The following is a 17,094-nucleotide window of genomic DNA, read 5'->3' as shown; positions in this document are numbered from 1 at the left end:
ATCACAACTGAACGAGCAATATGTGTCAGTTCTTTTGGAAAATGGAAATGTCTAGAACCTTTTTGGAGATTTTATATTTGGAAAGGCATGACCTTGTTTGAAGTCACAACCTTTTTGAATTTTGTTACATAGGGTAATGAATGCGTAGGTTTACTCAATGCAAAAGAGGACACTTGTGTCTTTAAATAAGTGGCGTAAGGGAAGGCTAAGGTGAGCAAGTGTAAGATGTACTACAAACCAAGTCTGTTGATTTAACAGCCTGAGATTGGAATAGGGTTCAGGAGGCAGTGGCCCTTGAAATGATGCAGCGCTCCAAACCACTATATCTCTTGGCTAAAAAACCCACCTGGGACTATTTCTGTATGTGAAAAGTGTTGTATACGTTTGCATGTTATCTGTGTTATCCCTGCTGAAATCTTTAAAGACCTGAGCTGACACAACAACTCCACCAGCTCATAGAAAAAGTGTGGGTGACCGAGAAAATCCCAGCAGATTTCAAGGATGCCACCATCATCACCCTCTTCAAAAAAGGGGAAAGAACAGAATGCGGAAACTATCGAGGTATCTCCCTCCTAACCTCTGCTGGGAAAATCCTCGCAAGAATCCTTGCAAACCACCTTCTATCCCTCTCAGAAGACACCCTCCCAGAATCCCAGAATGGCTTCCGCCCCTCCAGAGGAACCGTGGACATGATCTTCACTGCACGACAGCTCCAAGAAAAATGCAGGGAACAAAATCAACCTCTGTACATGGCATTCCTTGACCTTGCAAAGGCATTCGACACAGTGAATCGCAGTGCTCTCTGGACCATCCTCCAGAAAATCGGGGGCTCTAACAAATTCGTGAACATCCTGCGGCTCCTCCGCGATGACATGATGGCAATAGTCTTGGACAGCATGGCTCCCAAAGTGACCCATTTAAGGTGGAATCAAGTGTCAAACAGGGATGTGTTATTGCCCCAACTTTATTTTCCATCTTCATCGCTATGATACTTCATCTTGTTGACGGGAAGCTTCCCACCGGAGTGGGAATCATCTATCGGACAGAGGGCAAGCTGTTTAACCTCAGCAGACTGAAAGCCAAAACCAAGGTTACAACAACATCTGTTATAGAACTCCAATATTCTGATGACACCGTCATCTGTGCGCATTCAGAAGAAGATCTACAAGCCACTCTAAACACCTTTGCAGAAGCATACGAGAAGCACGGCCTGTCATTGAACATTGAAAAAACCAAGGTGCTGTTCCAGCAGACACCAGCCAACCCCTCTCCAATGCCAGTGATTCAGCTTAATGGTGTAACATTAGAAAATGTTGATCATTTCTGCTATCTTGGCAGCCAACTCTCCACAAAAGTCAATGTTGACACTGAAATACAACATCACCTGAGCTCTGCAAGTGGAGCTTTTTTTTTTTTGCGAATGAAGCAGAGAGTGTTTGAGGACCAAGACATCCGTAGGGAGACCAAGTTGCTTGTTTATAAAGCTATTGTCCTCCCAACCCTGCTATATACCTCGTGACGTGAACTGTCTACAGACATCACATGTAACTCCTGGAATGATTCCATCAGCGCTGCCTCTGAAAATCCTGCAAATCTCTTGGGTAGACGTGGACAAATGTCAGCGTGCTGGAAGAAGCAAATACCACCAGCATTGAAGCAATGGTCCTCTGCCATCAACTCCGCTGGACTGGCCAGGTTGTCCGGATGCCCGACCACCGTATCCCAAAGCAACTGCTCTACTCCGAACTCAAGAACGGAAAACGGAATGTTGGTGGGCAGGAAAAGCCAACCTCAACTGGGACTGCCTTCCACCTGGAAACCAATGCCCTCACTGTGGGAGAAGATGCAGGTCAAGAATAGGGCTCCACAATCACCTACAGACCCAACGCCAGGACACTGATCCTGGAAGACTATCCTACTCAGACAGCGAGGGATCACCTAAGTAAAGTATCTGTGTAATAGCTTTGGTTCTGTTGTGTTTACGCTCCTGGAATTGGTGTATGCCTAGGCCCACACTTCACACTGAAATACTGGTAAGTTGATGTTGATTAAAATTGTCGTTCATTTTAAATATTGTATTGTTCTTTCATGGGTTTGCACAAATAAGATTATTGCAATGTACAAACTATAATCCAGCTCCATAACAGTCTCAGGGACTGTGAACCAGCCCTTGGCTTAAAAAGTTTGGACTCTGTTTGCTGTTTTGTTGCATGAAAGCAGGTTGTGTTTGCAGTCCAAGGATGTCTTACCTATACAACACTGCAAGAAGTCTGTTCACTTTGCAGCAAGGCTGCCCCTTGAAGTTAATATTTGACTTTCCTTGCAAACTTTGTTCTAGTACACAAAACCTATAAATAACTTCTCTCCCTCTGCTTCTCCACCCTTAAGGCCAGTGTTTATACTACAAGGGGGAGGTCCTGTATCCCTTCTGCTTCTGTAGATAACTCTCTCTGTGTGCATGTACTTCAAGTCGCGTGTTGTCTTAAAGCAGTGTTTCTCAACCTTCCTAATACCATGACACCTTAATACAGTTCCTCATGTTGTGGTGAACCATAACATTATTTTCATTGCTACTTCATAACTGCAATTTTGCAGAGAAACACTGGGTTTAACCCTTGTACCAGCAGGACTGCTGTCCAAAAGGTCGGCAGTTCAAATCCGGGGAGTGGGGCGAGTTCCTGCCTGTCAACCCTAGCCTCCCACAGGATGGTAAAACATCCAGGCAACATCTCCTAGGCAATGTCTTTGCAGATGGCCAATTCTCTCACACCAGAAGCAACTTGCAGTTTTCAAGTCACTCCTCACACAAAAAAAAAAGTTTGAGAGGAACATATTTTGCCAACAAACTCTGTGAGAGTTCATTCTCGGGACAGAGCTTTACAAACTTTTCATGTTGGTGACATGATTTTTAGACATGCAGCCTTTTGTGACATAGTAATTCAGTAATAATAATAATAACAACAACAACAACAACAACAGCAACAGCAACAGCAACAACTTTTGAATGCCAACTGACAAAGTTTTGAAACACAATACACTAGACCTCACGATTGTGGAAAAGAAAAAGGTTTGGATTATTGATGTCCCCATACGAGGTGACAGTCGAATTGATGAAAAACAACAGGAAAAACTCAGCCGTTATCAGGACCTCAAAATCGAACTGCAAAGGCTCTGGCATAAACCAGTACAGGTGGTCCCAGTGGTCACTGGTGCACTGGGTGCCGTTCCAAAAGATCTTAGCCGGCATTTGGAAACAATAAACATCGACAAAATCACGATCTGTCAACTGCAAAAGGCCACCTGACTTGGATCTGTGCGCATCATTAAAAAATACATCATACAGTCCTAGACGCTTGGGAAGTGTTCAACTTGTGATTTTGTGATATGAAATCCAGCATATAGATCTCATTTCCTGTGTCATACTGTTTTTTGTGTCAGTAAAATAATAATAATAATAACAACAATAATAACAACTTTTGAATCCAGAGTGACAGAGTTTTGAAACACAATACCCTAGACCTCACGATTGTGGAAAAGAAAAAAGTTTGGATTATTGATGTTGCCATACCAGGTGATAGTCGAATTGATGAAAAACAACAGGAAAAAACTCAGCCGTTATCAGGACCTAAAAACTGAACTGCAAATGCTCTGTCATAATCCAGTACAGGTAGTCCCAGTGGTCATTGGCACACTGGGTGCCGTGCCAAAAGATCTCAGTCGACATTTGGAAACCATAAACATTGACAAAATCATGATCTGTCAACTGCAAAAGGTCACCTGACTTGGATCTGCACGCATCATTCGAAAATACATCACACAATCCTAAACACTTGGAAAGTGCTTGACTTTTGATTTTGTGATACGAAATCCAGCATAAACGCGTATATCTCGTTTGCTGTGTCATACTGTGTTTTTGTGTCAGTAGAATAATAATTTTATTTCTTACCCGCCTGTCCTCATGGCTCGAAGCAGTTTGTAACATAGTTAAACCACATAATTATTGCAAACGTTCTATAAAATACACACAGTAAAATGTATTTCTTTAAAATACACAGAACAAGGATCAAAACACAGGAAGCACATTTCAAATTCATGATTAAAACTGGCTTGGTAGAAGATACATATAGATGGCTTTTTTCCCTGTTGGCCATGCTGAAATTAGTGTGCATCTTACAATGAATGGTGAAAAATATGGTATTATTATTAGGCTTAGCATGGATTCATTTTGGATGTTTGCCTTCAGCTTGTTTGGAAGCCCATAACGGCATGAGCTCCATCACCATTTTTTTACTGGATCCAGTGGAACAGTGGTTGTCGAAAACCAGCTGCTTTCGATTTCTTCTGGTTACATGTTCAGTGTGGGGAGGGATGGAGGGGGACAGCTGCTAGAAGGAAAAGGAATCCAGGTTTCTTAAGCCCTTTTTAAAACTCCTTCTATTGTGCAGACAGAAGGGAAAGGATCACAGGAAACGAGTTTTCTTAATTGATGCTTTTAATCAGGTCTTAATGAAGAATATAAGGACAAACAGTCCCTAAAATGATGGGTAGGGGAGCCTAGGAAGTCCCCCCTCTCACATATAATGCACCAAATAGAAAATGAATCTTTCATCTTCCTGGATAGAAAATGGATTTCTGTTCTCCCGAATTTGGGAGGCTCCCAAGAAATTGATTGGGACTCCCACTTAAATCTGGAACACCGAAATGGATTGTGATTTACTCTGATTGCTCAAGCCTTACTACTACTACTACTACTACTACTACTACTATATTGAGGTTGAATGTAGACTGGGACCACTGTTAAGGAGGGCCTGTACCCGGTGAGCATTTACACTAAATCCCAAAGTTCCCAATTGAACACACTCACCAGGAATAAAAGCAGTCACAGAGGTTTATTAGCAATCCATCCTGAAAGGATGCAAATATGCTTTGTGTAGCCCTCAGTGGAGCTATTACAATGGTTCAACCATTGTCTACCTATGTGAAAACCTGTCACTTGCTGCCTCTTTCAGATCCAGTGGCAAACCTAAGCTATCTCATTTGTTGTGTCATTCAGTGTTTTGTGTCAGTAAAATAATAATAACAATAAAAGGGACTCAAGGTGATGAACGAGAAAGTTAGCAAACCTTCTAAAAGCTTCAAACTATATAAATACTGTATTTACTTGAATGTAACACATCATCAAATCTAATGTGCACCTCAATTTTCAAAATTCTGAAAGGTGCACTCTTTGTAATTTGGTCTTTACAGTTTCTGCCTGCTTAGAATTCCTTCTTTAAAAACAAAAGTGTTAAGAGCACAAAAGCTTCCAGCAATGGTAATGAAACCTTAGATGAATCTATGCATTTTATAATTTTATGACCATTAAATTACAGATGATATTCCTCCAATAGGAGCCCCAGGAGCTCCAGAAGCATCTTCCCTTATTGGTTTGGCTCAGCTTGATTTGATATCTCAAGAGAACATAGGGTGTGCCTTCCAGATAGTAGGCAACATGCATCACTTCCACTAAAATGGCTTTGTGAACTTCTTTTGCCTTTTCTTCCTCCTCCCCAGAATTCATGCTTTAGTCCTCCACTGCTAACCCATCATGTGGAGTTACTTTGCAGTGGCATACAAAAGCACGCACAAGTTCAACATACAGTGAAAGTCACACACAATTGACTTGGGTTACTCTGGGAATCATGTCAAGTTGGCTTTCCCAACACAGCCACTGGAGACGGACACTATTTTGTCTGCACAGTTTGTTTTACCAAACTCAGCAAGTGATTTTTTTGGCAAAATCTTGGCTCTTTCATAGTAATGTTTTAAGAACAATGATATTGTCCATTATCAAGCCCAAGGTCCTCCAGATGTTTTACATGTTACTTCCCTTGTTAATTTAGCAAAAATGTAGGGTGCATCCCCAGTTTTCTGAGCTACTCATACGACCTCATCAGACAAGTCACTTCCAGCATTGTAGGATGCTTTCACCCCAGTTGAGCCACGGACTTAACACTGTCCATCAGACAACACAGGCTCACTTCTGGTGGGGCTCCATGCCTCAACTGGAGTGCAAGCGTCCCACAACACTGTGCCGGGAACACGGGAGGCTTCCCATGTTCCATTGCAAACCACAGGACCAGCATGATGATGATTCCCCATGTGTATTGAGAAAGCATTGCTGTGAGCGAGGCGGGGTGCTGAGATTGCCCCACCGATTCCCCATGGAGGCTGGCGAATCAGCCCGCGGGACCTTATCAATGGGAAGAGGTCCATAGATTTTGGCTTCCAGAACATTTACCATTTTGGTTGCTCTTCTCTGGAATCATTCCAGCTTTTCAATATCCTTTTTGGATTGTGGTGCTCAAAACTGGACACAGTATTCCAGGTGAGGTGATGCTAAGACAGAATGGCGTGGCACGACTGCTTCCCTTGATCTAGACCAGCGTTTCTCAACCTGGGGGTTGGGACCCCTGGAGGGGTTGCGAGGGGGTTTCAGAGGGGTCGCCAAAGACCATCAGAAAACACAGTATTATCTGTTGTTAATGGGGGTTCTGTGTCGGAAGTTTGGCCCAATTCTATCAGTGGGGTTCAGAATGCTCTGATTGTAGGTGAACTATAAACCCCAGCAATTACCACTCCCAAGTGTCAAGGTCTATTTCCCCCAAACTTCACTGGTGTTCATATTTGGGCATATTGAGTATTCATGCCAAGTTTGGTCCAGATCCAGCATTGTTTGAGTCCACAGTGCTTTCTGGATGTAGGTGAACTACAACTCCCAAATTCAAGGTCAGTGCCCACCAAACCCTTCTAGTGTTTTCTGCTGGTCATGGGAGTCCTGTGTGCCACATTTGGTTCAATTCCATTGTTGGTGGTGTTCAGAATGCCCTTTGATTGTAGGTGAACTATAAATCCCAAATGACAAAATCAAATTTTTAAGTGATGGTCACTCCTTGGGTTAGTAGGTGTCTTGTGGCCAAATTTGGTGGTAATTCGTCCAGTGTTTTTTGAGTTACGTTAATCCGACAAACAAACATTACATGTTTATTTATATAGACTAGCATTCCCCTGCCACGTGTTGCTGTGGCCCAGTCTGTGTATATGTTTTGTGTGTGTATAGATATGTGTTTGTGTGTGTGCATATATTTGTGTATGTGTATATATGTGTGTTTGGATATATAGAGATATAGATATATAGATAGATGGGTGTATATGTGTGTGCATATGTGTATATTTCTATGTGTATATGTATATTGTGTATATACATATACACATAACTCAAGGTCAGTGCCCACCAAACCCTTCCAGTATTTTCTGTTGATTGTAGGAGTTCTATGTGTCAAAATTGGTTCAGTTCCTTTCTTGGTGGAGTGCTTAATTCTCTTTGATTGTTGGTGAACTACAACTCAGAAATGACAAAATCAATCCCTCCCAACCCCACCGGTATTCAAATCTGGGTGTATCGGATATTTGTGCCAAATTTGGTCCAGTGAATGATAATACATCCTGCATATCAGATATTAACAATCGTAACAGTAGCAAAATTACAGTTATGAAGTAGCAACGAAAATAATGTTATGGTTGGGGGTCACAACAACATGAGAAACTGTATTAAGGGGTTGTGGCATTAGGAAGGTTGAGAAACACTGATCTAGACACTAAACTCTTCTTGATGCAGTCTAGAATCGTATTAACACTATTGAACTTGTTCAGCTTGTAGTCTACTTAGACTCCTAGATCCAAACAATGGTAAGAGGAACAAAATAAGGGCAGTAGTCCCAGGTCTAGTCCTAAGCAAGATGCAACTGAGGGCACCCTGCTTAGGTCTAGACCAGGCATGGGCAAACTTTGGTCCTCCAGGTGCTTTGGACTTCAACTTCCACAATTCCTAATAGCCTCAGGCCCTTTCCTTTCCCCCCTCAACCGCTTCAGCTGAGGGCACCTGTGCAGACATGCTCAGGTTAGGATCGGGAAGCTGCCCACGGACAACAGGCTCCTCGGCATGGTAAGTGGAACAAGAGCACTTCCCTATGGCCAGAGTTGAGCACAGCCTGGAGATGCCGGAGATGAAAAGGGGGAAGCCTTTGCCTCTGTTTGTGTAAAGTCTGGCTTTGTTGCTAATTGCATAATGGCATTGAATGTTTGTCATATATGTATTCTGCAATCCACTCTCAGTCCTCTCGGGGAGATAGAGCAGAATATAAATAAAGTATATTATTATATTATTATTGGCATCATATCTGTCCCCATAAAGGCTAGAAGTTCTAATCCTTATACGAACAGGGGTAGCCCACCCCTTCAGATGTTGTTGAACTTCCAAATCCCATCATTCCTCTTAATTTGCTGTGCTGGTTTGGATGCATGGGAATTGTTGCCCAGCCACAACAGAAAAGTCATATGTTCCTCACACTTGAAATAGAACATTACAATAGCTTGCATGAGCCAAATACATGTTTAAGGCATGTCGGTGACTAATGGGTCTTCCTCTTCCTAGGAAGGAGCTCTTGATCTGCTAAAAAGGCTGAACAGCTTCACGATGACTATCCAGCTTCTCCAGGTAAATGAAGAAGATGGGGTGAGCAATCTTGGGGATTGTCATTTATTCATCCATCTCTTCAAGAAGCTCAAGGTGGTGGGTTAAGTGTTCAGATATTTTAAAACTGCCTTTTGTCCTCAAAGCTACTGGGTAGGCAACTGGATGGGGAGGAAGGACATGTTTTTGCCCCTCCATCCCCCACTTGATGCATTGATGTGCCAGTTGAAGACTAGAAGCCATGCTTCATGTGTTCTGCAGCCAACTTTTACATTTTTGTGGGGAGGGGGAGAGCAGCGGATCAAAACAAGCTGCATTTGCAGATTGCATTTGGGGGAGTTTTGGCTGATTTGGTAGTTGGAAAATCACCCATTAAGATTTACTGGGATTGGTCTCAATGCTTTTGGGTCTTGGTACCAGGAACATACCAGTAGTTCAAATCTTGAGAGAACTGGTTGAGCTCCCTCTGTCAGCTCCAGCTCCTCATGTGGGAACATGAGAGAAGCTTCCCACAACGATGGTAAAACATCAAACATCCGGGCCTCCCCTGGGCAATGTCCTTGCAGACAGCCAATTCTCTCATACCAGAAGTGACTTGCAGTTTCTCAAGTCGCTCCTGACATGAAAAATATTATTATTCTTTATCATTAAGCAGAAGCTGGATGTCCATCTGTCAGGAGGTGCTTTGATTGTGCTTTTCCTGCATGCCAGGGGGTTGGACTAGATGGCCCATGTGATGATCTCTTCCAGCTCTGTGATTCTTGATTCTAAGAGAAGAGCTTAGGGAAAAAAAATTGCTAGACTACAACTCTTGGTTATGATGGTGATGAGGCTGCAGAAGTATTGTCCAAACTTTCTGAATCAATGGGTTGGAGATGTATAGGTGTTTACAAGGGATACCCAATTCCCTCTGAAAATTTATCCTAATCCCACTGCCCTTCTTTTCAGACGACAAGAATAGGCATAGCTGTCAACACCATTCGTAAGCACAGCCGAGATGAGGAGGTGATCGCTTTGGCCAAAGTCCTCATCAAGAACTGGAAGAGGTTGCTCGGTAAGAGTCTGAGAAGGAAGGCCCTTTTGTGTTCTTTCCATACAAAAGTCCCTGTATGGATTGATTGCCATTCAGTAGGCAGTGAGGTTTGGTGACTTTGCGGAGATAAGTATCCCTTCTGTTTAAAGGACCGAGCAGGAGAGCATTTTGTAACTGAATTCAAGGAATGCCATCGCTCTGCTGTAGTTTTCACAAGTTGTCAGAAGGTTGCTAATGATGGTAAATCAAAGAATGTCATCAATGATTTTTTTTTGTTGTGTCAGGAGTGACTCCTGGTGTGAGAGAATTGGCCGTCTGCAAGGACATTGCCCAGGGGATGCCTGGATGATTTGATGTTTTTATCATCCTTGTGGGAGGCTTCTCTCATGTCCCCGCATGAGGAGCTGGAGCTGATAGAAGGAGCTCATCTGCCTCTCCCCGGATTCGAACCTGCAACTTGTTGGTCTTCAGTCCTGCCGGCACAGGGGTTTAACCCACTGCGCCTCAGGGGGCTCCTTGTCATGATGGTAAATAATGATGGTAAATCAAAGAATGTCTAGGTTAAACCCCTGTGCTGGCAGGACTGAAGACCGACAGGTTGCAGGTTCAAATCCGGGGAGAGGTGGATGAGCTCCCTCTATCAGCTCCAGCTCCTCATGCGGAGACATGAGAGAAGCCTCCCACAAGGATGATAAAACATCAAATCATCCAGGCGTCCCCTGGGTAACGTCCTTGCAGATGGCCAATTCTCTCACACCAGAAGCGACTTGCAGTTTCTCAGGTTGCTCCTGACACGACCAAAATAAATAAATAAAAAATCAACGAATGTATTGCTAATGATGGTAAATCAAAGAATGTCATCAAAGAATGTATTGCAGATCATAGCAAGACAATAAAATATATAAAGATAAAATAAATGTTGGGTTTCATCTCTGGACTGCACAAGTCTCTTGTGTCATCAAGTTTCCAGTTCTCAATGAGTCGCTAGACTAGAGATAGGATCAGAGTGAGGGATTCCTCCCCCCACATTCCTATGCATTCTTATCCCAGAAGGGGCTTTGTTTTCACTCCTCCTCCTCCTTGCCACTGTCTCCTCCCCCTTTGAAGACGTAGCAATGTAATCTTTGTGAGGTCACTTCCTTTTTAAAGTATTTTGATCGCCCTGGGCTTGGCCTTCATTTTCCCCCCTGCCTTTTCCTTCCTTCCAGTGAAGACACATTTTGCCCCTCTCTTTAGGCAAAATGTAGTTGCATGGATATTTTTTACTTTTTATTCTTCTACCTTTCTTACAAGATGAGATTTAGGTAGTGAGCTCCAAGATCTCATCTATCTAGAATGTATTTCTTTACTTCAATAAATATTTTTGAACCTAAAGTTGTGACTCTGTAATCCTGTGCCATCCTGTTGAATGGAAGCTTATCCCAGCTCACCACATGTAAGTTTCTGCTGGTTATGAAATTTGCTATATTTATGGTGGAATCACCCCAAGTGAGGGTTATTTTTGAGCCTAACAGCTCAGATTCCCCAACAGAAAAATAGATGGCTTCAATTCTTTATCTAAATCGTTAGATATCGTTCATCCTTCTCTATAACACCAATACTCTCTCACTTCCTCCTATGACCAAATCCTTTCTAATAATCAAAGCAAAAAAAATAGCAAGTCATTTCCTTGATTTTATTTTCTCCCTTACCAAAAATCCATTTTTTTTTAAAAAAATGACAATTTATCTGTTTCTATTACATTGGTCAATTTCACTAGCCAATCCGCTGGGATCAGAGGGGGCCCTAGGTAATTTTCAACGGTAAGCAAACAGTATTTTGGCACCTCCCCCCCCCCAAACCAATCATTGATATATATTTTCTGTTTGTCGTGGGAGTTCTGTGTGCCATATTTGGTTCAATTCCATCATTGGTGGAGTTCAGAATGCTCTTTGATTGTAGGTGAACTATTTATTTATTTAGAAGTTTTCTATACTGGCCTTCTCACCTCAGCGAAGGACTCAGGTCGGTTTACAGCATATATGAAAGTACAATAATATATAAGTACACAAAGTGCAACGTCATTACATATTAAAATAGTACAATAAAGTACAATAAAAACATCATCATCACAATTATCTAAGACAAGTCGTCAATCCACTCATAGTCATCGTCATAATTTATAGTCACAGTTCATCATCCTCCTTCCTTGTGGACGGAGGTTATAGATTCAGTCCTCGAATGCCACATTCCAGAGCCAGGTCTTTAGTAGTTTCCTGAAAGTCAGGAAGGAGGGAGCAGATCTAATCTCTAGTGGGAGGGAGTTCCAAAGCCGGGGAGTCACCACCGAGAAGGCCCTGTCCCTTGTCCCCACCAACTGTGATTGCGAGGGTGGTGGGACCAAGAGCAGCCCCCCCCCCCGGAAGAACTATACATCCCAGTAACTACAACTCGCATATGTCAAGGTCTATTTTCTCCCAAGAGCGCCCCTAGGCAAAATCAACTCTACTGCGAATGCTTACTTTGCGTAATGGGTTGAGCCGCCCCTGGCTGGGATGGATAAATCTGAATCCTTTCTTCTTTTTGTGCACATAACAGTCTCATTCTGTGGATGTGTATTGCATAGTCTGCCATTGCTCTTCTCTAGCTGGGTATCCAGTTCTGGTCTTAATAAAAATCTTTAAAATCCTCTGCTTTTTCACATCTGTCAAAAATGGTGAAATATGAAGCTATTTTGCTTCGATCCCCATATATACTGGGGAATATGTTCCTTGACTATTTGGATACACAAAACAGTAGCAAACTATAGAAGGAAGGACTTTTGACCCAATAATGTTATAGAGCTGTGTTTGAGGCCCTAGAAAATGCCTAGAGAAAGCATGGATAAGTGAAAATGAGGATACATGTTCCATGGATATGAGGGAGTACTGTACTTTGGAACCAAGTTACAAATGTAAACAACTTTTCTGGCAATATATACCAATGGTACAACAGTCTCCATAGATCTAGTAGCCAAGAAGACTTTTTCCCTCTTACCTTAGTCATGTTCTTTTCAAGTAAACAAAGTTCACAAGGAGTTGAGCAAAGCTGAGCCTATGAGAGCAAGTCCAGCTTCTCTCCTCCCTCCGGAACTGGTTCTCCCTCTTTCTCCGCCAAAGCTTTCTCTACTGTGAATTCTGCACAGAGATGTCAATCTGCTATTAATCCTTCACCCAGAAGTCCATTAATGGCAGCAAATCAAACCTATTGGATCTCATTTTCTCTTTCAGAGTCAAACTGGTACTCCCTCTTTCTTCACTTCACTTCACTTTATTTCTTAATTAGTCGCTCTCCACCAAGGTGCTCTGAGCGACTTACAATTTAAAATAGCATTTCACAATATAAAAACATTCAACATAAAAACATTCAACAGTGACTATTTGGCGAATTAGATCTGATTACTTAAATGCACAACCAAACAGCCAAGTCTTGAGCACTTTTACAAAAGGTTGCAACTCCGACATTGCTTTAATATATGGAGGCAATGAGTTCCACAGAATTGGAGCATAGGTTGAAAAAGCTCTACGCCTTGTAGCTTCCAGGTATACCTCCCTAGGGCCCAGTATGTATAGGAGATGTTCCTGGGTGGATCGAGGTGACCACTGATGGAAAAAAGGAATGAGGCGGTCCCTAAGATATAAAGGTCCTTGGCCATTTTGAGCTCTAAATGTCAGGATCAGTATCTTGTAAGAGATCCGATGTTCTATTGGTAGCCAATGCAGTTGTTGCAGAATCGGTGTAATATGGGATCTTATAGATGATCCCGCTAGCAGCCTGGCCGCCGCATTTTGAACCATCTGAATCTTCTGGGTTGCTGACTTCGGAAGGCTGGCATATAAGGCGTTGCAATAGTCCAACCTAGTGGTGACTGTTGCGTGGATTACCGTTGCCAGTGCTTCTACCGAAATGTAGGATGCCAATTTCCTTGCCTGGCGAAGATGAAAAAAGGCCTGCTTACTTATGGCAATGATCTGGGCCTCCATCGTCAGCATTGAGTCCAACACAACCCCAAGGCTTTTAACAGTGGAAGACGGAACCAGAACTTCCCCATCGAAATAAGGCAGAGACTGGATTAATTCTGGTGGCTGGCTGGTCCAGAGTATCTCAGTTTTTGCAGGATTCACTTTTAGTCTGCTCTCTCGCAGCCAACTCATCACTGCTTCCAAACACAGCTTTCTCTGCCAAAGCTCTCACTGATGTGAATTCTGTGCAGAGATGTCAATCTGTTATTAATCCTTCACCCAGAAGTCTATTAATGACAGCAAATCAAACATGTTGGATCTCATTTTCTCTTTCAGAGTCGTCGGAATCCCAGAAGAGTAAAAAAGAGGAGAAAAAGAGAGAAAAGGCAAACCATAGCCTGGGTCCGAAAGCTGAAGAGGCACTTTCTCGCCACACAGAACTTTGCAAAAGTCCGGATGGAAAGCAAAAAGAGCGGTATTGATTGCCATGTTAGGGATCCTTTGGTGCAAATAGTGGCACATTCACCCAGCCATATGTTGGACTGCAAGTCCCAGAAACCCATTATTATTATATTGTTGTTGTTATTATTATTGTTGTTGTTGTTATTATTATTATTATATTTATATTTATTTGTACCTTGCTTTGCCTCTCCCGAAGGGGACTCCAAGTGGCTTGACATAAAAGCATTAACATACAATTTTACTTATTATTATTATTATTATTATTATTACTATTATTATTATTATTATCCTGCTTTATCTCTCCTGAACAAGGCTCAAAGCAGCTCAATATAACAGCATTAGCACACAATTTAAAATATACAATTATTATTATTATTATTATTATTATTATTATTATTATTATTTATACCCTACTTTGTCTCTCCCAAAGGGGACTCAAAGTGGCTTGACATAAAACATTAGCACAAAATTTTAAATATACAAATATGCAAACATTAAAACAGTAATAAATATAAACAGTATTTAAAAACCATTCAAATGAATTCAAAGCATGCGGAAGATTAAAAAACACAGCACCCCTGAATTGATCTTTAAACCTTCTTATTTAAAAGCCTGTCTGAATAAGAAGGTTCCCTGTTTCCCCAAAAATAAGACATCCCTTGAATTTCTAAATATAAGGCCTCCCCGAAAGTAAGACCTAGCAAAGTTTTTGTTTGGAAGCATGCTCCCCCTGGTGGCCAGAAACTTCAGTACCGTCCCAGATGTACAAGTGGTCCAGGAACTGCTGTGGGAGATTGTGACAGTTTTCCGACAGTGTGTGGGAGCCAGGGACTTTACAGCCCTTATTTTTTGTGGCCCTGTGTGTCAGTCAGGCAACCAGTGAGACCAGACAACTACTGTACCATATATAATAAATGTTCATTTTTTTGTTCAACAATAAATTTGAATTCTTCTTCGTGGAAAAACAAGACATCCCCTGAAAATAAGACCTAGTAGAGGTTTTGCTAAATATAACGAAAGTAAGACCTACCCAGGGACTTTACAGCCCTTAATTTTGTGGCCCTGTGTGTGAGTCAGGCAACCAGTGAGACCAGACAACTACTGTACAGTATACAATGTTCATTTTTTGTTCAGCAATAAATTTGAATTCTTTTTCATGGAAAAATAAGACATCCCCTGAAAATAAGACCTAGTGCATCTTTGGGAGCAAAAATTAATATAAGTCCCTGTCTTATTTTAGAGGAAATGGCGTTTTAGCCATAGTGGCTGGATTAATGGCTGGTGCAACCCAATAACATTATTGTTAGTATTGGTATTGGTAGCTATATCCTGCTTTTTCTTTCCCAAAGGAAAGTCTACATCTTCCCAACATGCAAACAAGCCACACAATCTATGTTAGTTAATATTCGTTCTTATGTGGGAAGAGAGGAAGGGTCATTAATTCTTCTGAGATGGGAAATGGTAAGAACGGAAGCATGGCTGTGCTGTTCTCCATTCCTAATGTTTGTTTGTTCTTCACAAGTCCCTCTGAAGAGTCCTTTGACATGTTTGAAAGGCAGGGAAACATTTTAGAGTGCCTGCACTGACTTGACGTTTGAGTGTCTCAGGCATGAAAGGCATTAACTGTTCTTTGACCTCTCCAGATTTATTTATTTTTCTCTTTCCAGAAAATTGAACAAGTCCATCTCTCAGGAGTCAGAGCCAAAAAGTTCTTCATCTATGGTCCCCAAGCCAGACAGGTACAGTTTGCTAATCGAAGGAACATTTAAAGGGGAATGTAAACACAATGTGGTTGAGTCATAGTATTGCAGTTGTTCATTCATTCAGTCACTTCTGACTCTTTGTGACCTCATGAACCAGCCCATGCTAGAGCTCCATGTCGGCCGTCACCACCCCCAGCTCCTTCAAGGTCAAGCCAGTCACTTCAAGGATGCCGTCCATCCATCTTGCCCTTGGTCAGCCTCTCTTCCTTTTTCCTTCCATTTTCCCCAGCATAATTGTCTTCTCTAAGATTTCCTGTCTTATCATTATGTGGCCAAAATACTTCATCTTGGCCTCTACTATCCTTCCCTCCAGTGAGCAGTCGGGCTTTATTTCCTGAAGTATGGACTGGTTGGATCTTCTCGCAATCCAAGGCACTCTCAGAACTTTCCTCCAACACCACAGTTCAAAAGCATCTATCTGACTTCACTCAGCCTTCCCTATGGTCCAGCTCTCACATCCATAGGTGACTACGGGGAATACCATTGCTCTGACTATTTATTTATTTACTTTATTTGTATACCACTCTTCTCAGCCCTTAGGCGACTCAAAGTGGTTAACAGCAACAGTTTCAGTATACAAAATACAAGGTTATTGGGTATTTAAAAGCGATCACATAACAAGTTAATTAAACAGTAAACATCAATACAACGATATATCAATACATCAATATAACAAATCCATCAGATCTCATCACTAGAATCAGAATCCAGTCTCGTTATGCATTATTCCATGGTCTGCTAATCAATCAGTTGCACTGCTTAGTCAAATGCCTTTTCAAACAGCCAGGTCTTCACTTTTCTCCGGAATGTCAGTGAGGAGGGGGCCGATCTGATGTCTGCAGAAAGGGTGTGGGGCCACCACTGAGAAGGCCCTGTCTCTCGTTCCCGCCAGGCGCGCCTGTGATTCAGGCAGGACTGAGAGCAGGGCCTCCCCAGATGATCTTAATGTCCTAGTTGGTTCATAGGAGGAGATGCATTCGGAGAGGTAAGTAGGGCCAGAACCGTTTAGGGCTTTATAGGCTAACGCCAGCACTTTGAATTGTGCCGGTAGCAAACTGGCAGCCAGTGGAGCTGGCACAACAGAGGAGTTGTATTCTCCCTGAGTGCCGCTCCTGTTAGTAACCTGGCTGCCGAGCATTGGACCATTTGAAGCTTCCGAGCAGTCTTCAAAGGCAACCCCATGTAGAGAGTGTTGCAGTAGTCTATACGGGATGTAATCAGAGTGTGGACTACCGTGGCCAAGTCAGACATCCCAAGGTACGGGTGCAGTTGGCGCACAAGTTTTAACTGTGCGAATGCTTCCCTGATCATCGCTGAAACCTGAGGTTCCAGGCTCAGCGATGA

General features: G+C 42.4%; 1 protein-coding gene across 2 annotated transcripts in view; it reads left to right on the top strand.

Annotated features, from left to right (window-relative positions):
* The window catches only part of TCEA3 (transcription elongation factor A3), a 58,704-nt gene that overhangs the window by 21,948 nt on the left and 19,662 nt on the right, over nucleotides 1-17,094 (top strand). The window contains exons 2-5 of one of the 2 annotated variants that reach the window (XM_067460563.1): nucleotides 8,474-8,536; nucleotides 9,461-9,566; nucleotides 13,862-14,000; nucleotides 15,655-15,726. In XM_067460563.1, coding sequence (XP_067316664.1) covers nucleotides 8,474-8,536; nucleotides 9,461-9,566; nucleotides 13,862-14,000; nucleotides 15,655-15,726 — 380 coding nt within the window. The remainder of the gene's footprint in view (nucleotides 1-8,473; nucleotides 8,537-9,460; nucleotides 9,567-13,861; nucleotides 14,001-15,654; nucleotides 15,727-17,094) is intronic. The other variant, XM_067460564.1, reaches the window with a different exon arrangement.

This window comes from Anolis sagrei, chromosome X, assembly GCF_037176765.1.
Source record: "Anolis sagrei isolate rAnoSag1 chromosome X, rAnoSag1.mat, whole genome shotgun sequence".
Lineage (NCBI taxonomy): Eukaryota > Metazoa > Chordata > Lepidosauria > Squamata > Dactyloidae > Anolis > Anolis sagrei.
The sequence above is the reverse complement of the archived record's forward strand: the minus strand, read 5'-3'. Positions and strand labels throughout refer to the sequence as shown.